Source organism: Hyperolius riggenbachi, chromosome 8, assembly GCF_040937935.1.
Source record: "Hyperolius riggenbachi isolate aHypRig1 chromosome 8, aHypRig1.pri, whole genome shotgun sequence".
NCBI classification, from domain to species: domain Eukaryota; kingdom Metazoa; phylum Chordata; class Amphibia; order Anura; family Hyperoliidae; genus Hyperolius; species Hyperolius riggenbachi.
Genome location: NC_090653.1, coordinates 43208400 through 43224451, shown reverse-complemented (window position 1 = coordinate 43224451; position 16052 = coordinate 43208400). Strand labels below are relative to the sequence as shown.

The 16052-nt window shown below is 47.4% G+C and overlaps 1 protein-coding gene across 1 annotated transcript in view; it reads right to left on the bottom strand.

Annotated features, from left to right (window-relative positions):
- APOM (apolipoprotein M) overlaps positions 1 to 16052 on the bottom strand; it is a 47446-nt gene that overhangs the window by 14385 nt on the left and 17009 nt on the right. The window contains exons 3-4 of the mRNA XM_068250328.1: positions 15369 to 15442; positions 13488 to 13586 (exon numbers count right to left, since the gene is read on the bottom strand). Of these exons, the coding sequence (XP_068106429.1) occupies positions 13488 to 13586; positions 15369 to 15442 (173 nt within the window). The remainder of the gene's footprint in view (positions 1 to 13487; positions 13587 to 15368; positions 15443 to 16052) is intronic.

The window sequence follows — 16052 nt, the reverse complement described above, 5'->3', positions numbered from 1 at the left end:
GATCAGAAGCAGCTTGGAAACGCAGGATGAAGCAGCACAATTTATAGCTCAGGCCTGAGTCTCCCTACGTTTACATAACAAAATAGGCAGTTTAGAGAGAACCTGTAATGAAAAAAACACTCCCTGGGAGATACTTACCTCAGGAGGGGGAAGCCTCTGGATCCTAAGGAGACTTCCCCCATCCTCTTTACCCTCTGGGATCCAGGGCTGGAAGCCCCCAAAAATACAGCAGCGCCTACAATATCTGTTTTCCTGGCTCCAGCGCAGACGCAGTAGCGGCTTTCCAATGAGCTCCAGCAGAAATAGCTGAGTCTGATTGGGTCAGCTCTACTGCGCAAGTGCAAGTCACCTGCACAGTATCAGGATTCAATCAGGATTCGCTATTTCTGCTGGAGCTCATTGGAAAGCCGATATTGTGCCTGCGCTGGAGCCAGGAAGATGAATATTTACATCGCCGCTGTTCGGCGGCTGCCAGCGCTGGATCCCAGAGGGTAAAGAGGACTGGGGTAGCCTTCCACCTCCTGAAGTAAGTATCCCAAAGGCCTCATTCACATTACGTTCCACTTGAGTTGGCGTTCGCGTTTGGCCTTTTTTTGACGCTATTTTTTTTTTCAGCGCTTGGGTGGGCGGTGCGTTTTTGTGAAAAGCACTTTTCTAAGCACTTTTCCAGAGCAATTTTTTTCATTCACTCACTGATGCAAGTCAGGAAGTGAACTCTGAATCAGTAAAGAATAAATACAATGTATTTATTCTTAAAAACGCTCACGCAATCACTGCACAAAGCGATTTTGTGAGCGTTTTGCGTTTTTCCCATACCTTCCACTGAGGCGGAATCGCCCCAAAAATGGTCCACGCACCGCTTTGCTGACCGCACAGCGCATGAACCACGCTGATATGAACCTTCTCATAGACATTCGTTGCACAAGCGTTCGAGGGGCGATTTGAAAAACGCCTCTAATGTGAACAAGCCCTCAGGGGGTGTTTTTTTCGTTATAGATTCTTTTTAAAGAGTAAACAAAAACTACACTGAAGTCAGACATGGAGCAATCCTCCACAATATTATCACAGATTTGCTTTTGCTTAACAGGATTTAAGCACAGGGTCACTACAAAGCAAACATAAACGAGGTTTTTTACGCAGTGGATAAAGGATATGGACATTCCAGAGAATTTCCAGAGAAGACCAAAAAAGTTAATGGGCAAAGTCCTCCTAAGTGCAGCTCCAGTGGGGGGAATTTGTGAACTGGTAAATGTAGGAAAGAAAAGAGAGGAGTGCTCTCGTAGAGTAGATTACTCTTCATTTAATGTATCTGTATATTACTTTTATATTTAAAAACCGAGCATATCAAGGCTTACGTAATCAGGAACCACCTCCAATAATCTGTTCAGGCGTGGCCAGCGTCAACGGTTGGAAACAGGAGGAAACGTTCAAACGTTTGTAGTGTGCGGTTAGGTCACCCACAGTGGCATCAATTCACTAAGCTTTACCAAGCGCATTATCAAACGTTTGATAATTTACCTCATGGGTAAAATCTAATTTTGAATTCGCTAAGGTGTTATAGATTTATCAAATGTTTTATTCATTCATAATTCATTCGATAAACGTAGAACGCCTTAGTGAATTCAAAATTAGATTTTACCCATGGAGGTAAATTATCAAACATTTGATAAAGCGTTTGATAAAGCTTAGTGAATTGATGCCACTGTGGGTGACCTGACCACACACTACAAACGTTGGAACGTTTCCTTCTGTTTCCAACCGTTGCCGCTGGCCACGCCTAAACAGATTATCGGGGTATCGGTTGAAAAGGGCGCCTGAGCTGCCTGCACGAAAAGGGCGCCGCCATAGACGTCAATGTTATTTCTGGAAATATGGGCTACAAGGTGTATAAAAGGGCCGCGCTGGAAGCCGAATTATTTAATTCCCCCACTATCCATGGCGGCCTGGAGGGGGAATAGTAATTAACACGGCCTGGACTTTTTTCATAGCCGAAGTTTTTATATGGGCTCCACCAGGCGCCCTTTTTTACTGGCACCCTTTTCATATAAACCCGATTATCGGAGGTGGTTCCTGATTACGTAAGCCTTGATATGCTCGGTTTTTAAATATAAAAGTAATATTTAAATGAAGAGTAATCTACTCTACGAGAGCACTCCTCTCTCTTCTTTCCTACATTTACCAGCTCACAAATTCCCCCCACTGGAGCTGCACTTAGAGGACTTTGCCCATTAACTTTTTTGGTGTTCTCTGGAAATTCTCTGGAATGTCCATATCTTTTATCCAGTGCATAGAACACCTTGTTTTTGTTTGCTTTGTAGTGACCCTGTGCTTAACCTATTGGGGACCGCCGCAGGTTCAATCAACGTCCGGCAGGGGGTGGTACAGTTCAGACCGGACGTTGATTCAATGTCCGCGCTAAAGAACCGCTCCCGACGCGATTGTGTGCACCCGGAGGGGGAGATTAAGCTGTCATATGACAGCTGGCATCTCCCCTCAGTGATCAGCAGCCATCGCGTATGGCTGCTGATCACGTGATCACTACGATCGCCGTCGGATTGTAGTGATCACTTTGACAGCGGCGGCGGCAGGAGGGAAAAGAGGATCCACTCACCTCCCTGCCGTTCTAGCGACGATCGGCGCCCCCCTCTGCTCTGGCCGGCATCTCTGCTCCCTCTGACGTCAGGGCCGGGTCCCGGCTTGATGACCTCATCAAGCCGCGACCCGACCTGAGCGTCATTTGGAGCGGAGATGCCAGCCGGAGAGGAAGGGTGCTACTGAGGCTCATCGCTGGAGCCTGGAAGGTAAGTGATAGCTGCCAGCTACAAGCGGGACACTTGCCACCATGGGGGGGGGGGGACACTGCCCAGCCAGCCACAGACGGGATCCAGCCGCCCCCCCCCTTAAACGCGCGCACCCCCCTCCACCGCAAAATGCCCTAGTCCCTAAGGGGGGGTTAGGCGGCCGGTCCCGAAGTGGTTAAATCCTGTTAAGCAAAAGCAAATCTGTGAAAACATTGTACAGGATTGCTCCATGGGGTTGAGTTATGAAGACAGGTGCAGAGACAACCGATGCAAAAGTGGAGCAGTTCCCTAGAGTGACCAATCAGATCTTTCATTTCATTTTACAGCTGAAACTTGATAAGTAGTGATGGCACAAACTGTTCACCAGCAAACAGTTCACCATCTAGCTACTTCCTGGCAGCCGAGCTGTGTGCAGACATTCACATCTAGCTACATCCTGGCGGCCAAGCTGTGTGCAGACATTCACATCCAGCTACTTCCTGGAGGCCGAGCTGTGTGCAGACATTCACATCCAGCTACTTCCTGGTGGCCGAGCTGTGTGCAGACATTCACATCCAGCTACTTCCTGGCGGCCGAGCTGTGTGCAGACATTCACATCTAGTTACTTCCTGGCGGCCAAGCTGTGTGCAGACATTCACATCCAGCTACTTCCTGGAGGCCGAGCTGTGTGCAGACATTCACATCTAGCTACTTCCTGGCGGCCGAGCTGTGTGCAGACATTCACATCCAGCTACTTCCTGGCGGCCTAGCTGTGTGCAGACATTCACATCTAGCTACTTCCTGGCGGCCGAGCTGTGCGCAGACATTCACATCTAGCTACTTCCTGGCGGCCGAGCTGTGTGCAGACATTCACATCTAGCTACTTCCTGGCGGCCGAGCTGTGTGCAGACATTCACATCTAGCTACTTACTGGCGGCCGAGCTGTGTGCAGACATTCACATCTAGCTACTTCCGGCCCGGTGAGCTGAGGCAGTACTGCACTGGGGCGGAAGCGTGCATCCTTGATCGCACACCTGCAGCTAGGAGCGACCGCACATGTGCTCTATGCATTTCGACTATGCAGTGCGCATGTGCAGAGCTCTCCCTTCCATTGGATTAAGGGCACGCGCCGCCGTGCCAGTGCACTACTGTCGCAGCTCACTAGAAGTAGCTAGTTGTTGAGCACCTGCACACTTTTGCTGCAGCTTGCCCGCCAGAAGGTAGTTAGATGGTGAACTGTTCACTGGCGAACAATTCCTGCCTTCACTGTTGATAAGTTGCTCTAGGCAACAGCTCAGCCTTCACTCTTGGCAGGGGTGTAACTACAAATCATGGAGACCCCCAGCAACACTTTGAGTGGGCCCCCCAATATTCATAACCCTTCCCTTGCTACCCCTGGTGACCCTCACAGCCTGGGGCCCATCTCGCAAGGGTCCTAAAACAAGTGTGGTCATCATGATCTGCACACCTATGACCAGTGTAGCCACAAAACACCCGATCTGGAGGATGGATCCATTTATCACAGGAATGGAAGGTGGGGGCCCCACAGCTCTGGGCACCCTGCAGTCACTGGAGCTGCTCCCCTCTAGTTACACCCCCTGAGATCTTGGCAAGTCATCTCTGCCCTACTGCATCTGTGTGCTGCACTGAGCCCCTCCCACCACTGACTTTCTTTTTATATAACGTTATTTATCCATGACGATAAGCCTCACATGTTCAGTCTTGTGTTCTTCTCCTTCCTCGCTAATCATAGTTACATAGTTATTTTGGTTGAAAAAAGACATACGTCCATCGAGTTCAACCAGTATAAAGTACAACTCCAGCCTGCTCCCTCACATATCCCTGTTGATCCAGAGGAAGGCGAAAAAACCCTTACAAGGCATGGTCCAATTAGCCCCAAAAGGGAAAAATTCCTTCCCGACTCAAGATGGCAATCAGATAAAATCCCTGGATCAACATCATTAGGCATAACCTAGTAATTGTAGCCATGGATGTCTTTCAACGCAAGGAAAGCATCTAAGCCCCCTTTAAATGCAGGTATAGAGTTTGCTATAACGACTTCCTGTGGCAATGCATTCTACATCTTAATCACTCTTACTGTAAAGAAGCCTTTCCTAAATAAATGGCTAAAACGTTTTTCCTCCATGCGCAGATCATGTCCCCTTGTCCTTTGAGAAGGCCGCCTAGGGACAAAAAGCTCATCCGCCAAGCTATTATATTGCCCTCTGATGTATTTATACATGTTAATTAGATCCCCTCTAAGGCGTCTTTTCTCTAGACTAAATAAACCCAGTTTATCTAACCTTTCTTGGTAAGCGAGACCTTCCATCCCACGTATCAATTTTGTTGCTCGTCTCTGCACCTGCTCTAAGACTGCAATATCTTTTTTGTAATGTGGTGCCCCAAACTGAATTCCATATTCCAGATGTGGCCTTACTAGAGAGTTAAACAGGGGCAATATTATGCTAGCATCCCGAGTTTTTATTTCCCTTTTAATGCATCCCAGAATTTTGTTAGCTTTAGCTTTGCAAGGAATAAAGAGAATACATTTCTGAAGGGCCCTTCCTGTCTCACACATCGCTCCTGTGCAGGCCTGACTGTATTAGTCTGTATTACATAACTTGCTGAAACCATAAGGCTGGACACACAGTTTGCTATCGGAGATCTCAGCTGTTCAGAGAAAAACATCCCCTGATTCCTTTGCTGCACAGAACAAACGTCAGTCCATTCATGAAAGGCTGAGGCTTGCTCTGCATCAAGGGCGTAGCAATAGTCATAGCAGCCACAGCAGCTGCTATGGGGCCCTGGAGTAGAGGGGCCCAGGTGGTACTTGATGTATTCACCAAGTTTCTAGTGTTCCTCCTCCTATGATTTTATCTCAGTGCCCAGGGACTACATGCAGATCACATGAGAATGCAAATCTCCTAGTTAAATCCATAGGGTAGAGGTAGGTGGCATTTCTCAAGAATGCCTACATTTTATCGCCCCATGAAAGTTTTGCTATGGGCCCCCATAATGTCTAGTTACGCCACTTCTCTGCATGCTGCTATCAGGCAACACTAAAGGAGTCAATACACTCCTGACGTTTAGTCAGTGCCAGATTTCCCATAAGGCACTGTAGGCACGTGCCTACAGGCGCCTGATGATGGAAAGGCGGCTCACTTCCCTCCCCAAGCGCCTCCCTCTCTCCTTCACTATGCAGAGTCCTGATGAAAGTGTAAATGAGAAGTTTCTTACCCTACTATCAGCATTCCACTGACGAGATCTCCCTTCAGTCAAGGGCACCTCTGGCTACTTAATGCTTGGGGGCACCTCTAGATACTTAATATTGAAGTTCCTCTAGCCACATAATACTAAGGGGCGCCTGTAGCTGCCTATGACAGGCAAGGGAAGTAAAGGAGAAGTGACAGCTGGGACAGGCAGCACATTTGTGGTGCGGTTCGGTGGGGGTTTGTAGGTTCATGGAGGGCGATTCTAAGGTGCCTGTAGGCTCCTGTGAGGTAAATCTGGACCTGCTTTTAGTTCTTCTAAACCAGGAGTGTCAATCTCATTCACCATTGGTGTAACTAGAGGGGAGCCAGTAGTAGTAGTTGAGCTGTGTGTGTGTGGGGGGGGGCAACTACTAACCTTCCCTTCCTCCGATATAGGGGACTATAATTCTGATCAGGTGTTTTTGTGGCTACGCATGTTATGGGGGTGAAGATCATGATGGCCCACACTTGTTTTATGACCCTTGTGAGATGGACCCCCCAGGCAATGAAGGGCACCCAGGGGAGGCAAGGGAAGGGGTGTGAGCATTTGGAGAGGCCCTATCAAAATTTGTCTGGTGGACCCATGAATTGTAGTTACGCCCCTGTCAATCATGTAAGGGGTCAAATTATAATGCCTAGTCTAAGTCATGGGCCAAATTGTTTTATAAGTCGAAAGCTCACTGTTTATCCATCTCTAAGTTAGCCAATAAATGGTATCATCCTGATTCAAAACTTCTTGCTTTAACAATTATTGAACAGACTAAAACTAAGTGGGAGGGGCATATACGTCTTTCATACAAAGCCGTATAGATAAAAGAAGCTTGAGCATAAAGAGCAGTGTGGCTGAGAACTTTGTGACAGCAGTCGCAGTGGGCGTGAGGAGGGCACGGGATGCCAGAGGCTTCCCTCTACCTAGGTAAGTATCTTTTTTTGCCCAAGGTTCGCCTTGGGTTTACTTTAAAGTGAACCTCTGGTGTGTAAAATCAATTTAGTATATCCCTGGACTAAATTAAAATTGATCGATTCCAGAGCCGGTGTTTGCTTGCCTGTCCGACTCAAGACGTTAGGTGCCTGATGCACAGAAAGGCCAGTCATTTTACCATGTTACTCAGTGGCGTCACAAAGGAGCTTGGGACCCCAGTGCTAGATTTACATAGGGCCCCATCCACTGTATTGATATAGAGCCCCAAAACCTACCAAGGAGAGTTTCAGTGTCAGAGATATGTAATCAGAGTAAGGAAACAATTAATTAATGATAACCACTATGCAATCCACATATAGAGGTGTTCAGATGAAAAGCAAATAAAATGGACGAAAGAGAGCCCATAGTGGACCCCTCTGATCCAGGTGCCCCGGTGCGGTCTCAACCTTTGCATCCACTATTGCTACTCTACTTTTGCTCTATGAGGCCTCTTTTACATTGGGACGTTAAAGTCGCACGTTATAAAAATGTATAGCGCAGACTAACGCACAGCAATACAAAGTCTGTGCGACATTCACAGTCACACGTTGCGCTTGTGTGTAACGTGTAGCGTTATTAGAAAGTGCTGCATGCTGTGCGTTTAGCAATACATTTGCTGCGTTATGTGTGTTGCACATGCTCAGTAATGTTTTTTTTTAAAATGTAACGCATGCGCCGTTTTTGTTCCATCAGTATGCGACGAAAACGGCGCACCAAGAGACACATAATGCAGTGCAAAATAACGTCCAATTTTATAACCTACATGCACTGCGTTAGGGGCACGTTGTGCGACTTTAACGTCGCATCAAACGCAACGCCCCATTGTGAAAGAGACCTTAATGTATCTTGCAGTAACATGCATTGTGCTAAGAGAGTAACGGGTAGTGTTCCTCTGACCTTAGCACCGGTAAGATTGCCACGAGCTAACTGCACACGGCAAAATTACTGGCCCATCGGGCCCTAGGTAGCTAAAACATATGTCACTTATTTTACATGAACTTAGGTGTACACGGGAGATGGGCTTTATTGAAATGTTTTGCAAGAAAAATAATTTGGCCGGAAGTACGCTTTAACTCCACTTAAAACTTTTATCTAAGAGTTGGATAGGGTCAGAAAAGTTAGTGTGAAGCATGAGATGGGGGTTTTGTTACCTATAAGGTTAGGCACCAGAAATATTTTTTTTTTCAGAAGGCAAATGAAAGGGAGGTTAAAGGGGAACTTCAGCCTAAACAAACATACCGTCATTAGAGTTGGGCCGAACCTCCGATTTTAGGTTCGCGAACCGGGTTCGCGCACTTCCGCGGAAGGTTCGGTTCGCGTTAAAGTTCGCGAACCGCAATAGACTTTAATGGGAATGCGAACTTTGAAAAAAAAAAATAATTATGCTGGCAACAAAAGTGATGGAAAAGATGTTTCAAGGGGTCTAACACCTGGAGGGGGGCATGGCGGAGTGGGATACACGCCAAAAGTCCCCAGAAAAAATCTGGATTTGACGCAAAGCAGCGTTTTAAGGGCAGAAATCACATTGAATGCTAAATGACAGGCCTAAAGTGCTTTAAAACATCTTGCATGTGTATACATCAATCAGGTAGTGTAATTAAGGTACTGCTTCACACTGACACAACAAACTCACCGTGTAACGCACCGCAAACAGCTGTTTGTGTAGTGACGGCCGTGCTGGACTGGTGCGCACCATGGCGAGAGTGCATGTTTTGGTGGCTTTACAGCCCATATGGTCGCCTGGCTGATGTAGCTGAATGACAGAACAGTGACTGTTCAGCTGATCAAATTTGGTCTGACCACAATGAAGCAACGACCTTATTATCTTTTGTGTGCCCCCCGAGACACTCATCTATGCGACGGTCATTGCTTCATTGTGATACGCAAGCCCCTTCACCACGGCAAGGTAATGATCACGAAGGGGAATGGGCGCATGTACATGCCTTTTCTTTTGTTGTTGCAGCTGCCCGCAGTGCAGCCAGAAAAATTAGGCAGTCATGTACACGCACCAGAAAAATTATTACAGCGGCCGCTGCTAGCAGCGGCCTAAAAAATTCAGCAATCCGCCTGGAGTCCCGGACCCTGTTGGTGGTGGTGGAGAAGGTAGTCAAGCGGCCTGCAGGCAGACATGCTGTGTGGAGGGACTGGGAGCGACTTAGTTTTCTTGGGGCAGCCCAGGCAGCCAGTCACACGGCGTGCAGGCAGAGATGCTGTGTGTGCGGGGACTGACTTAGTCTTGGGGCGGGCAGCAGCCCTCCGGGATCCATGCCTCATTCATTTTGATAAAGGTGAGGTACTTAACACTTTTGTGACTTAGGCGACTTCTCTTCTCTGTGACAATGCCTACAGCTGCGCTGAAGGTCCTTTCTGACAGGACGCTTGCGGCAGGGCAGGAGAGAAGTTGGATGGCAAATTGGGACAGCTCTGGCCACAGGTCAAGCCTGCGCACCCAGTAGTTCAAGGGTTCCTCATCGCATTCACAGCAGTGTCTACATCCACACTTAAGGCCAGGTAGTCGGCTACCTGCCGTTCCAGGCGTTGGTGGAGGGTGGATCCGGAAGGGCTACGGCGAGGCGTTGGGACTAAAGAACGTCCGCATGTCCTGTTCACTGAACAGGTATGCAGTGGCGGGTTCACTAAACAGGTATACAGTGGCGGGTCCACTGAACAGAACAGGTATGCAGTGGCGGGTTCACTAAACACAACAGGTATGCAGTGGTGGGTTCACTGAACAGGTATGCAGTGGTGGGTTCACAGAACAGGTATGCAGTGGCGGGTTCACTGAACAGTACAGGTATACAGTGGCGGGTTCACTGAACAGGTATGCAGTGGCGGGTTCACTGAACAGTACAGGTATACAGTGGCGGGTTCACTGAACAGGTATGCAGTGGCGGGTTCACTGAACAGTACAGGTATACAGTGGCGGGTTCACTGAACACAACAGGTATGCAGTGGCGGGTTCACTGAACAGGTATGCAGTGGCGGGTTCACTAAACAGGTATACAGTGGCGGGTCCACTGAACAGAACAGGTATGCAGTGGCGGGTTCACTGAACACAACAGGTATGCAGTGGTGGGTTCACTGAACAGGTATGCAGTGGTGGGTTCACAGAACAGGTATGCAGTGGCGGGTTCACTGAACAGTACAGGTATACAGTGGCAGGTTCACTGAACAGAACAGGTATGCAGTGGCGGGTTCACTGAACAGTACAGGTATACAGTGGCGGGTTCACTGAACAGGTATGCAGTGGCAGGTTCACTGAACAGTACAGGTATACAGTGGCAGGTTCACTGAACAGAACAGGTATGCAGTGGCGGGTTCACTGAACAGTACAGGTATACAGTGGCGGGTTCACTGAACAGGTATGCAGTGTCAGGTTCACTGAACAGTACAGGTATACAGTGGCAGGTTCACTGAACAGAACAGGTATGCAGTGGCGGGTTCACTGAACAGTACAGGTATACAGTGGCGGGTTCACTGAACACAACAGGTATGCAGTGGCGGGTTCACTGAACAGGTATGCAATGGCGGGTTCACTAAACAGGTATACAGTGGCGGGTCCACTGAACAGAACAGGTATGCAGTGGCGGGTTCACTGAACACAACAGGTATGCAGTGGTGGGTTCACTGAACAGGTATGCAGTGGTGGGTTCACAGAACAGGTATGAAGTGGCGGGTTCACTGAACAGTACAGGTATACAGTGGCAGGTTCACTGAACAGAACAGGTATGCAGTGGCGGGTTCACTGAACAGTACAGGTATACAGTGGCGGGTTCACTGAACACAACAGGTATGCAGTGGCGGGTTCCCTGAACAGGTATACAGTGGCGGGTTCACTGAACAGAACAGGTATACAGTGGCGGGTTCACAGAACAGGTATGCAGTGGCAGGTTCACTGAACACAACAGGTATGCAGTGGCGGGTTCACTAAACAGGTATACAGTGGCGGGTCCACTGAACAGAACAGGTATGCAGTGGCGGGTTCACTGAACAGGTATGCAGTGGTGGGTTCACAGAACAGGTATGCAGTGGTGGGTTCACAGAACAGGTATGCAGTGGTGGGTTCACAGAACAGGTATGCAGTGGTGGGTTCACAGCACAGGTATGCAGTGGTGGGTTCACAGAACAGGTATGCAGTGGTGGGTTCACAGCACAGGTATGCAGTGGTGGGTTCACTGAACAGGTATGCAGTGGTGGGTTCACAGCACAGGTATGCAGTGGTGGGTTCACTGAACAGGTATGCAGTGGTGGGTTCACAGCACAGGTATGCAGTGGTGGGTTCACAGAACAGGTATGCAGTGGTGGGTTCACAGCACAGGTATGCAGTGGTGGGTTCACAGCACAGGTATGCAGTGGTGGGTTCACAGAACAGGTATGCAGCCAGACAGGAACAAGTTAAGCCTAACTAATCTTTCCCTGAGAGACAGTCTGCAGCAGCTCGCCCTACTCTCACTAACGCAGGCAGCACACGAGTGACCGTAATGGCCGCCGCTGCCTGCCTTATATAAGGGGGGGAATGGCTCCAGGGGCTAGTGTAGCCTAATTGGCTACACTGGGCCTGCTGACTGTGATGTAGAGGGTCAAAGTTGACCCTCAAGGTGCATTATGGGGCGAACCGAACTTCCGCAAAGGTTCGCCAGCGGGACGCGAACGTGAACCACCGAAGTTCGCGTGGAACCGTTCGACGGCGAACCGTTCGGCCCATCTCTAACCGTCATTAAGTTACATTAGTTATGTTAATTAGAATAGAAAGGTAATATAATTTTTTACCCACCCTGTTTTAAAAAGAACAGGCAAATGTTTGTGTTCATGGGGGCTGCCATCTTTGTCATGAGGGCAGCCATCTTTTTGGTTGAAAGGAGGTGACGGAGTATAAGACACAGTTCCAACTGTCCTGTGTCCTGATAACCCCTCCCAGCTGCATGCGCTAGGCTTCAAATGTCAAATTCAAAATGTCAAAAAAAATTGCACCAAAATAGCAGAACGAGATCAACAACATTAGAAATCCCATCATGCTTTGCACAGCATCAGGGGAAAAATGCCCGGGCAGTATTCTTCTGTGCAGCTAAAAATGAGGCTTGGATAAGAAAAACAGAGTTCTGATGCAGTGAAACTGTTAAAGAAACACAAGGCCTTTTCAGTGCTGCTGAGTCGATTTTTAGTCTGGAGGTTCACTTTAAGTTTGAAACTGCAGAATTAGTAGACACTAATCTGAAATGCATAGCCGAAACATGACGCCGTCAGGCTTTAATTTAGGATATTCAGGATACACGGTATTGCATAGCTCACAACTGTCCCTCTTTCGGAGGGACAGTCCCTCTTTGGGAGCCATGTCTCTCTGTCCCTCTTTCCTCCCCATTTGTCCCTCTTTTAGGACTGATCTACAGATCTTTATAAGTATTTGTATTTTTCTACTGAAAAATATGCTTAATTGACTCTCAACTGTATTCATATCCTCTAAATGTATATATTTTTATATTCAAATGTTAATATGAAGGAACATTAACCAGGATAGAAAGGACCAGTGTGGTTTTAGTTACAGAACATACAGTATTTTTCTTATGAAATCTTTATGGTATGCGTGATTAGGGGTGTGTCAGGGGCGTGATTAGAGGCGTGACAAGGGTGTGACTTAAAGAGACTCCGTAACAAAAATTGCATCCTGTTTTTTATCATCCTACAAGTTCCAAAAGCTATTCTAATGTGTTCTGGCTTACTGCAGCACGTTCTACTATCACCATCTCTGTAATAAATCAACTTATCTCTCTCTTGTCAGACTTGTCAGCCTGTGTCTGGAAGGCTGCCAAGTTCTTCAGTGTTGTGGTTCTGCTATGAACTCCCCCCTCCAGGCCCCTCTCTGCACACTGCCTGTGTATTATTTAGATTAGGGCATCTTCTCTCTTCTCTTTTACAAGCTGGATAAATCGTCCTCTGAGCTGGCTGGGCTTTCACATACTGAGGAATTACATACAGGCAGAGCTGTCTGCACTCTGCAGGAAGAAACAGCCTGACACTTCAGTGGAAGATAGCTGCAGGGGGAAAGAAACACACAAATGATCTCTTGAGATTCAAAAGGAAGGGTGTTTACAGCCTGCTTGTGTATGAATGTATTTTCTATGTGTGGACATACTGTACATCAACCTACTTCCGGTTTTGGTGGCCATTTTGTTTGTTTATAAACAAACTTTTTAAAACTGTTTTTAACCACTTTTAATGCGGCGAGGAGCGGCGAAATTGTGACAGAGGGTAATAGGAGATGTCCCCTAACGCACTGGTATGTTTACTTTTGTGCGATTTTAACAATACAGATTCTCTTTAAGTGTGCCTCTTTCTTATCTCAAAAAGTTGGGAGGTATGGTATTGCATTAGCAGTTCCAGTAAAAAAAAATAAAAAATAAACTTTTCAGACTATGATTTGTACTCAGTGCAGCTGGTAGTAATAAGGGCATGCAGTTATTGATATGCTAGTGCCAGGGTACCCATCGCCTTACTTACAGTAGAGGAGAAGCCTGTTGGTGCTGTTATCAGTCTCCTTCAGGATGATACAGTCAGAGCAGGGACAGGCGTAGAGCTCAGTCAGTCTGTCCGGATGTCCTACAGAAAGGATACAGTGAGAACCTACTACTTACATCAGTGAGGATAATATTACAGTGAGAACCTCCTTCTTACATCACTGAGGATTATATTACACCTACTTACTACATCACTGAGGATAATATTACAGTGATAACCTATTTCTTACATCACTGAGGATAATATTACAGTGGGATCCTACTTCTTACATCACTAAGGATTATATTACACCTACGTATTACATCAGTGAGGATAATATCACAGTGAGAATCTCCTTCTTACATCAGGGAGGGTAATATTAAGGTAGCCATACACTGGTCGATTTGCCATCAGATTCGACCAACAGATAGATCGAATCTGATCAGAGAGGGATCGTATGGCTACCTTTACTGCAAACAGATTGTGAACCGATTTCAGCCTGAAACCGTTCACAATCTGTGGTGGTGCTGCCGCCTGTCCCCCCCCCCCCCCCCCGCGCATACATTACCTGCTCCGCCGGCGCGACTCCCGGGTGTCCGCTCTTCTTCTCCGCTCTGGTCTGGTCTGGTCTCCGGCATGCTTCCCTTCTTCCTGTCTGGGGGAAGTTTAAACAGTAGAGCGCCCTCTACTGTTTAAACTTCCTGCCGGGGCAGGAAGAAGGGAAGCATGCTGGAGACCAGACCAGAGCCGATACGGAGAAGAGCGGAGACCCGGGAGTCGCGCCGGCGGAGCAGGTAATGTATTGCAGCTTTATTGCGTCGGTCGTCGTGCACTCGAACGCCGCTAGCGATGTGCTCTTTACCCGCGGGCGATCGACGGTTATTTTCCGCACGGCGCGATCGGACGGAATGGATCGAAATTCGGCGTGTAGCGCGAACGATTGGCAGCAGATTTGATCCCAGTGATCAAATCTGCTGTCGAAACGGCGGCAAATCGGGCCAGTGTATGGCCAGCTTTACAGTGAGAACCTCCTTCTTATGGTGGGCATACATGGTTCATTTTTTCCGCTCGATTCTCCGCTCAATCGATTTTGCCACTCGATTCTATTATCTTCCACTTATTTTTCTTATCTCTTTCCATTCACTTCTATCAGGAATCAAGCGGCAAAACGATCGGAGCGATCGGACATATCGGAAATTATATATCTAAACAGCTAATCACCTCAAAAGCATTACATCAGTGAGGATAATATTACATTGTGAACCTAATTGTTAAATCGGATTGAAGGAAACACAAAAGAGACCGAAAGCCCAATATAGTGTAGTATCTCAGTGGCAAGTGGTATAGTGCACAACAAAGCAATGGTTACAGTATACTCACAAGCGTAGGTTGCCACAAAGGCAATCACTGAAAAGGCAGGTGGGGAGAATTATAACCTGACCCCACTCAGGTATAAGAAGTCGCTCTCTGTAGACAGGAAGAAATGGGGATGCACCCTTCCACCAAGGGTGGACTAGACAATTTGTAGAGTAGTGTAACAGAGGCGCCAACAAGAGTAAAAACGATTAAAAGCCGTCTAAAAAGGGGGAAGTTGGTGAACTCACCTCCCTCGTAGAAAGAAAAAAAACGGACAATGGGACATTACTCAAAATACAAAGTAACTTTTAATTAAAAACTTCAAGGTTGCAACGCGTTTCACGGGTCACAATTCAGCTTCATCAGGCAATAGTTTGGAGGGTACAAAGTCGGATCAATATCCTGGCTAAGAGCCTCTGTAGCTTTTTAATCATTTTTACTCTTGTTGGCGCCTCTGTTACACTACTCTAATTGTTAAATCAGTGAGTATAAGAGTACAGTGACCACATTACCCATAAGATTTCTCACCTTCTGTCCTGAGCTCGGTGGTGCCCTCATGCAGTATGTAGATCCAGCGACGGGGGACACAGGACCCGTCCTTACTGCGGGAGACACACAGAAATCAGTGCATGTGGAGGAACAAAACACAATACTGTATATCAATACTCTGTGAATGATTTAATGGCAAATCAAGGGGCAATATCACCCAAGACCACACAATTTAGTTAGGTTGGCTTGGAACAGAGCAGGGACAAAGTCCTCCAGCACCCAAGGCTGAGACAGCAAAGTGCGCCCCTCCATCCCTCCCACCTCAGCTATCACACACTGATTGCTATTAGACTAAGAGGGCCACAGGGCCCACAACCTCCCCAACACCTTAATATCTAGTTATCTGGCTTGCAGTCACTGCTATGTATCCCCTTTTTTTATTTCTTTCTGCTTCATACACAATTAGGAATGACAGCTGAATGAATTGTGCGCACCCTCCTATACTGCGCCCTGAGGCTGGAGCCTCTCCAGCCTATGCCTCGGCCCGGCCCTGGCTTGGAAAGGCTTAAAGTTTAGGTAATCTAACTTGTCCAACTTAAGTCTTAAGGTGCTCATACAGTTATCGATTTTCCTGCTTGCTCCCCTGCAGATTTCACCAATCTGCAGGGAATTAATTTTCCCAAAATGTCCGATCAAACGTTTTTCAGTGGATTTTGACCAATT